The 16,613-nt window shown below is 44.0% G+C and overlaps 1 protein-coding gene across 4 annotated transcripts in view; it reads right to left on the reverse strand.

The window, feature by feature from the left end:
* The window catches only part of Edem2 (ER degradation enhancer, mannosidase alpha-like 2), a 148,979-nt gene that overhangs the window by 40,582 nt on the left and 91,784 nt on the right, over positions 1–16,613 (reverse strand). For all 4 annotated transcript variants that reach the window (XM_068370566.1, XM_068370564.1, XM_068370565.1 and 1 more), the window contains exons 13-15: positions 15,772–15,969; positions 15,365–15,484; positions 13,314–13,536 (exon numbers count right to left, since the gene is read on the reverse strand). In XM_068370566.1, the coding sequence (XP_068226667.1) occupies positions 13,314–13,536; positions 15,365–15,484; positions 15,772–15,969 (541 nt within the window). The remainder of the gene's footprint in view (positions 1–13,313; positions 13,537–15,364; positions 15,485–15,771; positions 15,970–16,613) is intronic.

Raw genomic sequence — 16,613 nt, forward strand, 5'->3', positions numbered from 1 at the left:
CTTAGAAATACCTGTACTTTATTTTCTAGTATGAAAATAAATTAATTTATTTTGGTAAGTTAGTATTTTCTTTTACTGATAATATACATTATCAATTTTAAATATGAAATATATTAAGAAAAGTTTTAATATCAGTTGAGTTAATCTAGGATCCGACACACATGGTTTTTCAGTCTTAGCCATGAACTCAGGGACAAAGCTGAGTATTACAGTACTTCTCTCCATCTCCTTGAATAGGAGACATCGTAAGATAGACCATGCAGCTCACTGACTCTCTTGTCCAAACCCAAAGCGAGTAGAAACACCATCTTCAGGTAAGGTGGCGACTTGTTGTCTGGCCTAAAGGTTTGTAGGGGGAACCCTTCAGAGACTGAAAGACCCGAACCATTTTCAAAGGTCTAACTTCCGACTGGGGATAAGTAATCTCATAACTTCGTATGAGTAAGAAAAGTTACGACGAGGAAATATCCCCTCCTTTCAGTTTAAAGGCAAGACTCAAGGCTAAGCGGTAGCCTTTGACCTGCCGAAACCGATGAGAGCATTTCTTCCTAAAAGTGTACATGGAACTCCACTATTGTTGGAATAGGGGAAAGTGGTACTCCTTTCACAACAACAGCCACAAAAGCCGACCACTTCGCTTAGAAAACTGACGCTGTGAAAGACAGAAAAAACATTTGTATTTCTTTGTCTCCGATTGGTAAAAACTGGCATATATATTGAATGTTCCTTTCTAGGAAAACAGATTCGCTTATGAGAAGGTCTCAGTCCATGTATTGTTTTAAAAACTAAGACCTTCGATCGGAAAGAAAGGAAGGAACTGCCTATGAGGGCAGATCGCGTACGCAGTATATTTGGTTATGGTAAGGTAGATCAGCAATGTATAACCTGATTTCCCGTAAGGGATATAGCCAACAACACTATAACTTATTAAAACTGAGTTCTTATTGTAAGATGGTCTATAGCCCTTATTGGCAGAAAGATCGCTTACACGCATATGTATCTACTAGTCTTCGGAGATGCATGCACATTCTTTGCCTCCTAGTAAACATTTGAAAAAAAATTTGAGCCCGTTTAAGGGACTAATATATGTGTGACAAATCGCAACATTATTGCCAAAAGAATCTATGATCGTAGACTAGCTATAGTATCTTTTTAAATGTGAGTGCATATGCCCAACAACAAAAATTATAGTTATTGTAACAATCCTTCCTCCAATAGTGTGCCTACCCTGTGGGCGGGGCTTGCCAATGTTCATACATACACAAAGTTATCTGGCCTCCTTGTGGAAGGGTTTGTAATGTTCGTTAATGTAATGAGAAGTTGACAACGTTTGTTGCTATCGTTCGTAAACGTAAGCTATTACTGCTTCCCTGGGACTAAACGCTTTAGACAAAAACCCTGTAACACCTGTAAGGGTAAAAAAAATAAAATGTCTCGCCAGCCTATTGTGTTAAAACGAGAATTCGTTGTGTTCATGGCACAATGACGGCATGTGGCTGACTCAAACAATTGGTAAAAATTGTGTTTGTGACAATAACCTTAAGGTTTTGTCTGGGAGGGAGCGCATGCGTCCCAGAAGAAGTTCATACGGCTTTTATAGAGTTTTAATGAATGCCTGTTGAAGTTATATAAAACTTCTCAGGGACAAGAGTTTCTCGTAAAGGGTGTAGTATCGTATGTGAGGGTTTCCTCAACAAACACATCCATTAGGCAGGTTCGTATGGGGTTCCTATCGAATGCTTTCTTGTATGGGGTTGACATCAAATGCTTTCTCATAGGTGATTGCCATCAAACGCTTTTTCGCTAGTGAGAAAAACTACTGTCTAATGCAGGCACAAACCTGCCAGAAGGAACTGAACTGGAATGTAAAAATTCTTTCTGCTCTGCTTCCGTCCTGATGGTAGCAAGATTGATGCTGATCTCACATAGGTGAAGGCTTCTCAGTGACGAGAGACAATTACAAGCCTAATGCTACCCCAACTGCTAGTTGGTGGGAGGGGTGGGGAGAAGGTGACGGTGGTTCATCCGAAGACAAAAGGCATGGAGCTGGTGAGATCAGCCTACCTAACGCATAGAGCAAACCCATAGAGTCCGCAAGACGAGGTACCGAAGTTCAATGATGCTTATGAGAGCCCGGGGGTTCAGTGTAACTGATGAATTGAGAGCCCGAAGGCTAAGTGTGACACCAGTCACAAGAGCCTGAAGGCTCAAGGTGACGAGAGTTGGGAAACTCAATGTTACATGAACCCTAAGTCTCGACATATCGAGGGTGACGAGAGCCCAGGGGTTCAGCATATAACCAGTCACGAGAGTCTGAAAGCTCATCGTGACGCCAGTCACGAGAGTCTAAGGCCTCAACGTGACGAGTGAGAGAAAAGTCTGTGTTATGAGTGCTGAAAGACTCGTCATAACCATTATTACGAAAGCCCAAAGGCTAAAAGTAACGACAGTCATGAGAGCCCGAAGGCTCAACTTGACATGAATCTGAAGGCTCAGCGTGATGCAGATCACAAGAACCTAAAGGCTCAGCGTGAACAGGGTTACGAGCGCCCGAAGGTGTGGGAGACAGAAGACTCTGGGTTACGAGAGCCCGAAGGCTCAACATAACGGGTGGCACGAGAGTTCACAAGCTCTACGTTCTGTGCGACACGAGAGCCCAAAGGCTCAGCATGATGCAAGTCACTGGAACCCAATGGAACTGCGAGACCAGGGTTGCGAGAGCCCGAAAATTCAGCGCAACGAGAACCTGAAGGTTCCTGGTTACGGGAACCCAAGGATTCAGCGTAACCTGGGTTGCGAGAGCCCGAATGCTCAACAGGAACAAGAAGGAACATCGAGACTAGAACCAAAAGGTTTGGCGTCTCGTAAGCCCAAAGGCTTAGCAAAACGAGGACCAAAGGCCCCAGGTTACGATAACCCAAAGAAACATCGCAACCATAACCCGAAGGTTTGGTGTCCCACAAACCTTAAGGCTCACCAAAATGAGGACCCAAAGGCCCCAGAATACGAACATCCAAAGGAACGTCGAAACCAGAACCCGAAGGTATGGTGTCCCGCGAACCCGAAGGAGCATCAATACCAGAACCTGAATATTCGGTGTCCCACAAACCTGAAGTCTTAACGAAATGAGGAAACAAAGTTCCTGTGTTACGAGAACCAGAAGGATCATCACAACGGAAGCACGAAAGCTCTGGATCAAGCAAGCCCGATGCGAGATCGTCCTGATACCCCGAAGGGAGATTGTGACTTGAACCTGGGGTTTCAAAAAGGCGTTTCCTCACCGCAGGAGGAGGAGCAATGCCTAGACGGAGAGGGGTCAGAAACCCATCCACCCGACGAACACCCGAAGAGGAACGTCCAACAGAAACCACCCAAGGGGGAGACTGCTCAAGCCCAAGAAGCTTCCTCTCCCGAGGGAGAGGTCTGTTCTCCTGAAGGAGAATATCACCTAAGAATAAGCTCTAGGCATCCACTCCCGTTGGGGGAGATGCGTAGCCGTAAGGAGACCGTCGACACAAACGATTCTCTCACGAAAGAGAGGGATGTTCCTCCGGAAGGAACATTGCCCTCCTACCGCCCCTGGAGGAGAAGCAAGGTCTTTGGCGTTGGCCATGAGACCAAAGTCAGACCAACAGGCAGCATCACTTGCGCTCACCCGACACAAGAACCCGAAGGCTATAAAGGCATCTCCTACCACAGGGGGAGGATAATGCCCAGGGAGAAGAGAGGACAGAAACTCATCCTCCTGACGTACCCCCGAAGGGGAACATCTAGCAGGATCCTCTGGAGAGGGAGTCTGCTCTGTCACAAAAAGCGGATCACAAGCATTCTCTCCTGAACGAGAGGAATGTTTTCCTGAAGGGGGACATCGCTTAGGACTATGTTTTCCTCCAGCCATATGGGAAAAAGCATAGGCGTACGACACATGCTGGTCACTGATCAATCTCTATCGCGGACGAGAGAGAAGTCCTCCCGAAGGAGGACCTTGCCTTGGACTTTGCTTTCCCCCAGTTCAAGGGGGAGAAGCGCAGTCTTTGGGGACGAGATAGCAACTGCTGATCTTTGTAAAGCTGTCAGCAATTCTCCCTGTAAGCGAGGTTGCTAAACGACTTATGAACCCAACACCAGGAGAGGTTTACTCTCCCTTGGAAGGGTAAGTTCTTCTACCCCTGGAGATGGACCTCCTGGCAGCACTCTCTGCTCCCTGACAACATGCCTTGTTCAAGTTGAAGGTCGACATCGAGCGCTAACTGAGAAAAGTAACCGAGACTAGTTTCTCAACTGCCCTTGTTCCTCCGCCTGAGCATGAGGAACGACGGAAAGCCGAAAAGCGAGACAGAAACTGAACCACTATCGGCATGGACCTCATCTTGTAATGGAAATGTCGTAACAAGTGAGCTCCTCACGAGCTTCCACAGGGACGCAGGACTGTGACAGGAGTGGCTGATTTCACAGGAACAAATGGATCTGCTTTCTACGCCAGCTGATTTAGTCGAACGAAGCAGAACGGCACTGCTATCTGAGGAAAAATAAAAGTTATGATGAATTACAAGCAGTTATCAATTTCAACTTAGAGTATTGAAGAAACATTTGGGAGAGCCACCTAACCCGCAAACGGGAAAGATGTACCCCCGCTGCGGATCTGCTGGCTACCCATGTAAGAGGGAGAGCGGTATAGTGACAGTAAGGGAGGAGTAGTATCAACACAATGATGACTCCCTTGCAGCTGAAGCCAAGTCCGTAATACGCTGTCACACAAACAGCAACTGTGATAAAAAGTTAAATATATATAAAAAGATACAAGTATATTTTTGTATACAGTATATATAAACAAATAAGAAAAACAGAATGAGCTATTAAACAATCAAATGACAAGTCTTGCGGGAGAGTGGCGGTATGACCGTCCTCTACCACGCCAGAAAGAAAATTGGTTACTCAACCCAGTTGTGTGAGTGCGCGAGGTAGCCAGTCTACCACAACTCCCACACGCTAACTAGCGGGTTCGGTGGTTACCCCTTGCTAAAATTATTCTTGGCTCGTCTTTCGGCTTCACCGTAAGGCAATCCCCTATAAATAGCGAAGGGGTTTGTATTTGTGACGGAACAAATGAAGAATTCAGGAAAGCACTTGGACACTAACATAGGTAAGGAATTGAGGCTATGATAACTTACAGGGTGACTTCTTTACTGTTAGGTAAGAACCTGTACTATACACACAGTATATACAGTAAATGTAGGATGATTCAGGAAAAAAGGTAGCACATCATAAATGTAAGATGTAAGAGCTAGTGACCTCTGAAGTCTACTGTAGATCTCCATATATGAGAAATAAGTGAACAAGGAAAGAAATGAAGATGATTATCCTCTTGCAAAACATGCCTAATACTCCCATCCCATCCCACCGCTGAAGGAAAAAGTTTTCCTGCAACTACTATTAGTAAAAAAAAAAAACTTGTCTATCTACTGATGTATTGAATCACTTTGTATAGGCAGAGTGGCTCCTTCAGGTACCTGCAATTAAAATGGTACCTACATGTTTAAAAATCATAAAAGGCAAGGCCACAATTTCATTAACTGTACTAATTACCTATGCCACTCTGCTACCTGACTTGTTGTTTTAAGCATTGAAGATAACCTGTTTGAAACCACAAAATCCCTTTTGGAATGACCCATAACATGAAACAATCTGAAAGTGTTGTCTTTAAAATATATGATTATGTTAAGATGATGAGAAATTGTCCTCATTTGGAAAAATGTTATTTTCCTTAGTAAAATAAATTTTTGAATATACTTACCCGATGATCATGTAGCTGTCAACTCTGTTGCCCGACAGAAAAATCTAAGGTCGGGATACGCCAGCGATCGCTATACAGGTGGGGGTGTACACAACAGCGCCATCTGTCGAGTAGGTACTCAGGTACTTCTTGTCAACAAGAACTCAATTTTCTCCTCGGTCCACTGGTTCTCTATGGGGAGGAAGGGAGGGTCCTTAAATTCATGATCATCGGGTAAGTATACTGTATTCAAAAATTTATTTTACTAAGGAAAATAACATTTTTCAATATTAATCTTACCCGATGATCATGTAGCTGATTCACACCCAGGGGGGTGGGTGGAGACCAGCATACATGTTAACATTAGAAGCTAAGTATCCCGTATTTCATTTTAGCAGTTATTCAAAATAACAAACATAAAATAAATAAGTACCTGGTACGGAAGTCGACTTGAACCATTACTCTGCCTTTTTAAGTACGTCTTCCTTACTGAGCCTAGCGATCCTCTTAGGATGCTGAGCGACTCCTAGGTGCTGAAGTATGAAGGGCTGCAACCCATACTAAAGGACCTCATCACAACCTCTAATCTAGGCGCTTCTCAAGAAAGAATTTGACCACCCGCCAAATCAACCAGGATGCGGAAGGCTTCTTAGCCTTCCGTACAACCCAAAAAACAACAATAAAAAGCATTTCAAGAGAAAGATTAAAAAAGGTTATGGGATTATGGGAATGTAGTGGTTGAGCCCTCACCTACTACTGCACTCGCTGCTACGAATGGTCCCAGGGTGTAGCAGTTCTCGTAAAGAGACTGGACATCTTTGAGGTAAAATGATGCGAACACTGACTTGCTTCTCCAATAGGTTGCATCCATAACACTCTGCAGAGAACGGTTCTGTTTGAAGGCCACTGAAGTAGCGACAGCCCTAACTTCATGTGTCCTTACCTTCAGCAAAACAAGGTCTTCTTCCTTCAGATGAGAATGGGCCTCTCTAATCAAAAGCCTGATGTAATAAGAAACTGCGTTCTTAGACATTGGTAAAGCAGGTTTCTTGATAGAACACCATAAAGCTTCTGATTGTCCTCGTAATGGCTTTGTACGTCTTAAATAGTACTTAAGAGCTCTTACTGGGCAAAGTACTCTCTCTAGTTCGTTCCCCACCAAGTTGGACAGGCTTGGGATCTCCAACGACTTGGGCCAAGGACGAGAAGGAAGCTCGTTTTTAGCTAAAAAACCAAGCTGCAAGGAACATGTAGCCGTTTCAGATGTAAAACCTATGTTCCTGCTGAAGGCGTGAATCTCACCGACTCTTTTAGCTGTTGCTAAGCAAACGAGGAAAAGAGTCTTTAATGTGAGATCCTTAAAAGAGGCTGATTGAAGCGGTTCGAACCTTGCTGACATCAGGAACCTTAAAACCACGTCTAGGTTCCAGCCTGGTGTGGTCAACCGACGCTCCTTTGAGGTCTCAAAAGACTTAAGGAGGTCCTGTAGATCTTTGTTGGTGGAAAGATCTAAGCCTCTGTGGCGGAAGACCGCTGCCAACATGCTTCTGTAACCTTTGATCGTAGGAGCTGATAGGGATCTTACATTCCTTAGATGTAAAAGGAAGTCAGCTATCTGCGTTACAGAGGTACTGGTTGAGGAAACTGCATTCGCCTTGCACCAGCTTCGGAAGACTTCCCATTTTGACTGATAGACTCTGAGAGTGGATGTCCTCCTTGCTCTGGCAATCGCTCTGGCTGCCTCCTTCGAAAAGCCTCTAGCTCTTGAGAGTCTTTCGATAGTCTGAAGGCAGTCAGACGAAGAGCGTGGAGGCTTGGGTGTACCTTCTTTACGTGCGGCTGACGCAGAAGGTCCACTCTTAGAGGAAGAGTCCTGGGAACGTCCACTAGCCATTGCAGTACCTCGGTGAACCATTCTCTCGCGGGCCAGAGGGGAGCAACCAACGTCAACCGTGTCCCTTCGTGAGAGGCGAACTTCTGTAGTACCCTGTTGACAATCTTGAACGGAGGGAACGCATACAGGTCTAGATGGGACCAATCCAGAAGAAAGGCATCCACGTGAACTGCTGCTGGGTCTGGAATCGGAGAACAATACATCGGGAGGCTCTTGGTCATCGAGGTAGCGAATAGATCTATGGTGGGCTGACCCCACAGGGCCCATAGTCTGCTGCAAACATTCTTGTGAAGGGTCCACTCTGTGGGGATGACCTGACCCTTCCGGCTGAGGCGATCTGCCATGACATTCATGTCGCCCTGAATGAACCTCGTTACCAGCGAAATCTTTCGATCTTTTGACCAAGTGAGGAGGTCCCTTGCGATCTCGAACAACTTCCTCGAATGAGTCCCTCCTTGCTTGGAGATGTACGCCAAGGCTGTGGTGTTGTCGGAGTTCACCTCCACCACCTTGCTTAGATGGAGGGACTTGAAGTTTATCAAGGCCAGATGAACTGCCAATAGCTCCTTGCAGTTGATGTGAAGTGTTCTTTGCTCCTGATTCCACGTGCCCGAGCATTCCTGTCCGTCCAGTGTCGCACCCCAGCCCGTGTCCGATGCGTCCGAGAAGAGACGGTGGTCGGGGGTCTGAACAGCCAATGGTAGACCTTCCTTGAGAAGAATGCTGTTCTTCCACCACGTCAGTGTAGACCTCATCTCTTCGGAAATAGGCACAGAGACCGCCTCTAGCGTCATGTCCTTTCTCCAGTGAGCAGCTAGATGATACTGAAGGGGGCGGAGGTGGAGTCTCCCTAACTCGATGAACTGGGCCAGCGATGAAAGTGTCCCTGTTAGACTCATCCACTGCCTGACTGAACATCGGTTCCTTCTCAGCATGCTCTGGATGCATTCTAGGGCTTGACTGATCCTGGGGGCCGACGGAAAAGCCCGAAAAGCTCGACTCTGAATCTCCATACCTAGATAGACAATGGTTTGGGATGGGACGAGTTGGGACTTCTCTATATTGACCAGGAGACCCAATTCCTTGGTCATATCCATAGTCCATCTGAGATTCTCCAGACAGCGACGACTTGACGAAGCTCTTAAAAGCCAGTCGTCCAAATAGAGGGAGGCTCTGATGTCTGCCAAGTGAAGGAATTTGGCAACATTCCTCATCAGTTTGGTAAACACAAGAGGTGCCGTGCTTAGGCCAAAGCACAGGGCTTGGAACTGGTACACGACCTTTCCAAAGACGAACCTTAGGAAAGGTTGGGAGTCTGGATGGACGGGGACATGAAAGTATGCGTCTTTCAGGTCTAACGAGACCATCCAGTCTTCCTTCCTGACCGCTGCTAGGACCGACTTCGTCGTCTCCATTGTGAACGTCTGCTTGGTGACAAAAGCATTGAGAGCACTGACGTCCAGCACCGGTCTCCAACCTCCTGTCTTCTTCGCTACCAGGAAGAGACGGTTGTAGAAGCCCGGGGATTGATGGTCCCGGACTATGACTACCGCTCCCTTTTGTAGCAAGAGCGACACCTCTTGTTGCAACGCTAGCCTCTTGTCCTCCTTGTAGTTGGGAGAGAGGTTGATGGGAGAAGTTGCTAGAGGGGGACTGCGGCAGAACGGAATCCTGTACCCCTCCCTTAGCAACTTCACAGACTGAGCGTCTGCACCTCTGTTCTCCCAAGCTAGCCAGAAGTTCTTGAGCCTGGCTCCCACTGCTGTCTGGAGAGGTAGGCAGTCAGATTCTGCCTTTTGAGGACTTGGAACCCTTCTTCGATTTGCCACGATGACTGTCGGCACGGGTACCTCCTCTGCTGGAGGTTCTGCCACGAAAGGGCGGGATGAACCTAGACGCTGGTGTGTCCATCCTAGGTCTAGGCACGGAAGGTAAAGCTTTGGCCTTACGTGCGGAGGACGCCACCAGGTCATGGGTATCCTTCTGGATCAACGAGGCAGCCATCCCCTTGATCAGCTCTTCCGGAAAGAGACACTTGGAAAGCGGAGCAAACAACAACTCCGACTTCTGGCAAGGAGTGATCCCAGCCGACAAGAAGGAGCAAAGATGTTCTCTCTTCTTAAGCACTCCCGACACGTACGAAGCCGCAAGCTCACCAGACCCATCCCGAATGGCTTTGTCCATGCTAGACATGATAAGCATGGCAGAGTCCTTATCCGAAGGGGAAGTCTTTCTGCTTAACGCTCCCAAACACCAATCGAGGAAGTTGAAGATCTCAAAAGCACGAAAAACTCCCTTCAACAGATGATCCATGTCAGAAAAGGACCAGCAAATCTTAGATCGTCTCATAGCCAGCCTGCGGGGAGAGTCAACCAGACTTGAGAAGTCGCCCTGGGCAGAGGCAGGAACTCCCAAGCCGGGTTCCTCTCCCGTGGCATACCAGACGCTAGATTTGGAAGCAAGCTTGGTAGGCGGAAAGATGAAAACAGTCTTTCCCAGCTGCTTCTTGGACTGCAACCACTCTCCCATAACCCTCAAAGCTCTCTTGGATGAGCGTGCGAGTACAAGCTTGGTGAAGGCAGGAGCTGCTGACTGCATGCCTAAAGCAAACTCGGAGGGAGGAGAGCGAGGGGTTGCAGACACAAACTGTTCCGGATACAAGTCCCTGAACAGGGCAAGGACTTTCCTAAAGTCTAAGGAGGGAGGCGTAGACTTGGGTTCTTCTAAGTCGGAGTGCGGATCGTCCAAATGCGCAGCTTCGTCGTCATCAGATACTCCATCATCCGAAAGCTGAGGAGGAAGTGGCAAAGGTGGAGCAGAAAGCTGAACGGCTGAATCCGGCAGCACGGGTGCATGCGTAGCTGCTGCGGATCCAACATCATGCCGCTGCTGGTCAGTCTGCGAGCTGGCAACAACAAAAGCGGAGTGCTGGTGCGTGGGAGGGACTGCCGTGGGTTGCGGAGCATGCCGCATGGGTTGCGGAGCATGCCGCATTGCGTCAAAACACGGCAGCTCGACAGCACCTTCCCACTGCTGATGCGGTAGCTCACGCATGTCAACGGAGGGTGCAGCATGAACATGCGTCTGGCAGGGTCGACTGCGCATCGGTGGTGGAGCTCTCACAGGTGGAGTGTGGGAGCAGGCAGCCGCATTATCTGCTGAGCGCACAACCGTGGCAGGTTGTAGGTTAACTGGTGCAGTGTCAACCTTCTCAGCACAATACTCCTGCATAAAGGAAGCAAGCTGAGACTGCATAGTCTGCAGCATGGACCACTTAGGATCTACCGTGGTTGGTGCGGCAACAGACGGAGTAGTTGCCTGCTGCGGAACCACTCTACCTCTCTTGGGAGGTGTGCAGTCTTCGGAAGACTGCGGCGAGTCCGAACTGACCCAGTGGCTACACCTGGGCCGTTGGATTCGCTTGGAAGGGACCTTACGCTTGAGAGGTCGTGAGACCTTGGTCCAACGTTTCTTCCTCGAAACTTCTTCCACAGACGAGGAATGATAGGGCTCATTCGTCTGTTTGTGGATGGGACGATCTCTGACAGATACGTCCGCAACCACTGAGGGTACATCCGTACGCTGATCAAGGCCTGTCGAACCCTTTGGTCCTTCGACATTGCTTCTCCCCTGGGCTTGGGAGCTTGCAAGAGGTCCCGGACTGGGAGGACGACTGGCACGAACAGATGTACCCTCATGCGCAACACTGACACTGACACTTTTCACTTCACTTGCACTCACTACACTTCCCACTGCACTCTGCGCTTTCAACTCTTTGACATCTGCCAAAAGTTGATTCCGGTCATTAGCTAATGACTCCACTCTGTCACCAAGAGCCTGAATGGCACGCATCATGTCCGCCATGGAGGGTTGAGCACTAGTAGCAGGGTCGGGAGTCACCACTACAGGGGAAGGAGTAGGTTGAGGGGCATGGGGAGAGGAAAAATCAAAAGAGCGAGAAGAACTCCTCCTGATCCTATCCTTCTCTAGCCTACGTGCATTCTTTAGGAATTCGTTAAAATCGAATTCCGAAAGCCCAGCGCATTCCTCACATCGATCTTCCAATTGACAGGATTTACCCCTACAATTGGAACAAACGGTGTGAGGATCTATGGAGGCCTTCGGAAGACGCCTAGAACAAGCCCTAACGCTACACTGCCTGTACTTAGGGACTTGAGAATGGTCAGACATCTTGAATTGTAGAAATAGTCAAGGGGGAATTCCAAAATCTAGCAAAGTTCATTAACAATTAATCCAAATCTAATCAAAAAGCTTGATAAGCTAATGATAAAGGTTCCTGAATAGCGAAGGCTAAAATCTAGAGCGAATACATCACCAAAATCGTGAAAAACAACTCCAGAAACAACAGCGTATCCAAGTAGGTCTTGCCGGTGGCACGACAGAGGAAAAATTGAGTTCTTGTTGACAAGAAGTACCTGAGTACCTACTCGACAGATGGCGCTGTTGTGTACACCCCCACCTGTATAGCGATCGCTGGCGTATCCCGACCTTAGATTTTTCTGTCGGGCAACAGAGTTGACAGCTACATGATCATCGGGTAAGATTAATATTGAAAAATATCCTCTTCATTATTAGGCATGGATACCAAAGAGGAGATTTGAAGGGTTCTCTGAAACAATCTTGGCCATTTGTATTTGGGGCAGTTGTAAATCACAAATCCATAGAACAACCAACCCAAGAAAAAAAAACTAAATAAATCATATTTTCTAATGGCTGCAATGAAGCAATGCTCTCAGAAAACTAAAAGAGCTGGTATCAAATCAATGTGGAATGAAAATGATATGAAAAAGACTGAATTAGATACGATAAAAATGACAATGAATTTTTGTAATTATGCTGTAGAGAAATGTTATCAAACTAGACACATGAAAATGTGATGGAAGTGAGTGATGGGTATCTGAGACTCAAGGTAGTGCATGTGATGTGCTACAGCATCACTGACCTTTCATCTTCAGGACAAAAAAATAAAGTTTCTGGAACACTTCAAGACCATTAATGAGAGCATGTATGAAGGATGGCGTTTTGATGAAACTAACTCACTTGTACGACACTTGTAAAAATTTCACTTGTCTAAAAACCGATGTAATACACCAGAATTACGTCTGATAAATATTCATAAATCAAGTGGCAATACTGAACTATTAGAAAAAAAATCCCTCTACTGGCTTGTAAATTACAAAGGGTAAAATCACAGAAGAGAAGAGTTACCCATTAGCAACTGTTTTTGTAGAAAACAAGACTTATTGATTTGGTATTGGCATTGAGAAGAGGCAATCTGCTCTGGGGGTAAGGTCTCATTCATTGGCCTCCAACTCCCACTTATTCTAAGTTCAAAATTAGCACTCAGTTAATATATAAAAACAAATATAAACAATCTACACTTTTCATCACTGTAGAAAAAATGCTCCTAGAATTTATTTAGAAAACTTGTCCTGTTTTTACGAAAATCAAAGAATAATAATCAAATTAAATAGTTAAGTATTCCTTTAAAAATTCAAAAAATCCTAGAAACATAAAAATAAGCAATTATTAATAATAACCTTTCTTAATACTAACAAAGAAAGGGAAAAACATTCTGAAGCTAAGATTAAGGTATGTATCGGGGAACACAAATATCAACAATACCTTTATCTGCAAAGTCACCCAGTACCACTTCCAAATCAGGGTTATCTTGAATGGCCTTCAATAGGATTTCTGCATCGCCGGCAAACAAAAAGACAAGAGGAATGTCGACATCGTCATTGCCATCACCAGACATAGCAAACATTGGGGAACTTGAAGCTGAAGTCCCAGGAGTGTTGTCTAACACAATACCTCCGATTCCCCCTAGACTTTTCAACTTTCGAGCCTGTAGAAATGAAGCAGGAACAATTTTCTTGTCAACAATATTTTAAGACAATAAAAAGAGGGAAAGTAAAATATTCTAAATAACTTTTATTTTCCATGTTTAAATTAACATTTCTATTGAGAGAGAGAGAGAGAGAGAGAGAGAGAGAGAGAGAGAGAGAGAGAGAGAGAGAGAGAGAGAGAGAGTGAGTGTGTGTGTGTGTGTGTGTGTGTGTGTGTGTGTGTGTGTGTGTGTGTGTGTGTTTTATTCATAATATAACTACAAAACAATTTTACCACCTTAAAGGTGGTATATGACATTCAATAATGCCTTTATTAAATAAAATATTCTTATGCTGAACTCTAGCCGATATGTTCTCCTGTGTGGTTTTCAACGGCTGACTACTTTTAATTTGTTGGAAAAAACATAGTCTATTAAATCTCTTACTCCTAATATGGAAATCCATCCCTAATACTGTTATTCAGTTAGTTCCTTGGCATATTGTGAAGATTTTTCACAATTCTAACAATCCTTGGCATTTAGACCTTCCCAGACTGTATGTAGTACTAGGTATGCAGTTAATTCTTACAATCTTACCTTCTCCATCATAAGGCTCAATACTACACAGTATTCTAAAAGTTTTTACCAATTGTAACCAGATTATGTACTGCTCTTCCTAATTACTATTATTATTACTTGCTAAGATACAAACCTAGATGGAATAGAAGAACGCTATAAGCCCGAGGGCTCCAACAGGAAAAATAGCTCGGTGAGGAAAGGAAAGATGGAAATACAAAGTATATAGGCTATAAGAGGTAATGAATAATAATATAAAATATCTTAAGATCAGTAACAATGTTAAAAAATATGTCATATACAAACAACTAAGAGAGAATAATGTGCCTGAGTGTAGCCTCAAGAAAAAGAACCCAAACACTAGACAGTGTAAGACCATGGGACAGAGGCTATGGCAGTAATCAAGACTAGAGAACAATGGTTTGATTTTGAAGAGTCCTTCTCTTAGAAGAGTTGCTAACCTTAGCTAAAGAATCTCTTCACTCTTAACTAGTAGAAAGTAGCCACTGAAGAATTACAGCACAGTAGTGGTTTGATTTTGAACAGTCCTTCTCTTAGAAGAGTTGCTAACCATAGCTAAAGAATCTCTTCTACTCTTAACTAGCAGAAAGTAGCCACTGAAGAATTACAGTGCAGTAGTGGTTTGATTTTGAACAGTCCTTCTCTTAGAAGAGTTGCTAACCATAGCTAAAGAATCTCTTCTACTCTTAACTAACAGAAAGTAGCCACTGAAGAATTACAGTGCAGTAGTTAACCCCTTAAGCAAAGAAGAATAGTTTCCTTATTTCAGTGGTATCAGGTGTATGAGAAAAGAGGAGAATGTGTTGAGAAAAGGCCATACTATTCGGTGCATGTGTAGGCAAAGGAAAAATGGGCTATAACCAGAGACTGATCCAATGTAGAACTATCTGGCCAGTCAAAAGGACCCAGTAACTCTCTAGTGGTAGTATCTGAATTGGTGGAACTTCAGAAGGTGAAACTTGTTCCAAATGCTTTTTTGTTGATTAGATTTACAGAAGCCTCTTTCCATAGTTTATATATGCCATATTCATTTTAACTTTGTTACCGACCATTAAATATTTTATACTTTACATTTATTACTACGCATAAAGTTTATCTGTTACTTTTCCAACTTATATCATAGCTTGGCTAGTAGTAGTAGATCCTAGTACTTTGAGCTGTACAGTTATTGTATAGCAAAACCTAACAGTGAATATAACAGAAGAAAAAGTAAAAGCAAAAATTATTCAAACAATTGGTTTTAACACTTTACCTTCTCAATAAACATGCAGTCTCCTCTCTCCATAATCACTATCTTGCCTCTTATTTCCTCTTCATTGTCAAGCTCACCACATGCTCGAAGAGGGTGGGCCTTTACAACTTTTCCCCTTACCTTAAAATGGAAGTAAATAACTATTGTAATATAAGATTTACAAAATGGAATTACTAAAAGTATAAAATTACTATATTTCTCTAGGAACTGATACAACTGTTAAGCTATTGGAAAATTAATATTTTGTAAAGGAGCAGCATTAGAGTACTGTAGTTAAGACTTTGAAAAAGCCAAATTCCTTAAAGATTCCTTATTACAAATCTGCTCATTTCACAAACAATCTGTAATCTCTTCAAATGAGTTAGTACAAATACCAGAGAACTATGGTAAAACACAATAACTCATACCGTAATATCCCCTTTAAGATCAAGTCCAAATTGAGCAGGACCTGCTTGAATAGTAGTAACAGTTGCTTTGCCATCAACCTTGTGAGTAAAGGACACCATTCGAGGAGGATTTTCTGGCTGCTCCTGTTGCAGCTTGCTTAGTTCTATCATCTCCTGCATGAAAAGAAGTCCCTCTTCTGCATCATCTGAAGACTTTGCCTAGAACGATACAAATATGTAATGCTGGTTTTTTCTGAATAGAAGGGGGAACAAATATTACATTATAAAGACAAAATCACTCTTTTATTTCCACAGATCTATTCTGAACTAAAAACAAATTTGAATAACCAAATTTCTCTCTATTTAAAATTCACTTTCACATTGCAAATTAAAAAAAGTTGAGAACATCTTAATGGCTGTTGAAACAAAGACGTGAAATTAGTTCAATTCTCGTGATATTATTAGTAAGAAATCTAACAATTCAAAATGATTTTCATGTTTTACAGCCATAAATCTGATTTTATTTATAACAAAGCAGAGTAGCGAATAGTTGATCAATAAAAACATAATAGTAATACAAGACACAGAAGACTGGACATTGCATGTGAAGCCCATATTTCAACTTGAGTTAAAACACTCATTGCTACAATCAGCTTGCAGACATAGGTGTATATTAATTCAAAGGGATGGATGGAGAGATTACCTGGATAAAATATGAGCCTTGTAACCAGAAAACATTAGAATAATATATTGTAATGTTTTGTGTGTTATCTTTCTTTTACTCAAGTTTAATACAATCAGACCTTAACATTCACGAATTACCCCTCAGGATATATCCCTGCCTGGCAAGATGTTGAGCACAG

Source organism: Palaemon carinicauda, chromosome 3 (genome assembly GCF_036898095.1).
Source record: "Palaemon carinicauda isolate YSFRI2023 chromosome 3, ASM3689809v2, whole genome shotgun sequence".
NCBI lineage: Eukaryota > Metazoa > Arthropoda > Malacostraca > Decapoda > Palaemonidae > Palaemon > Palaemon carinicauda.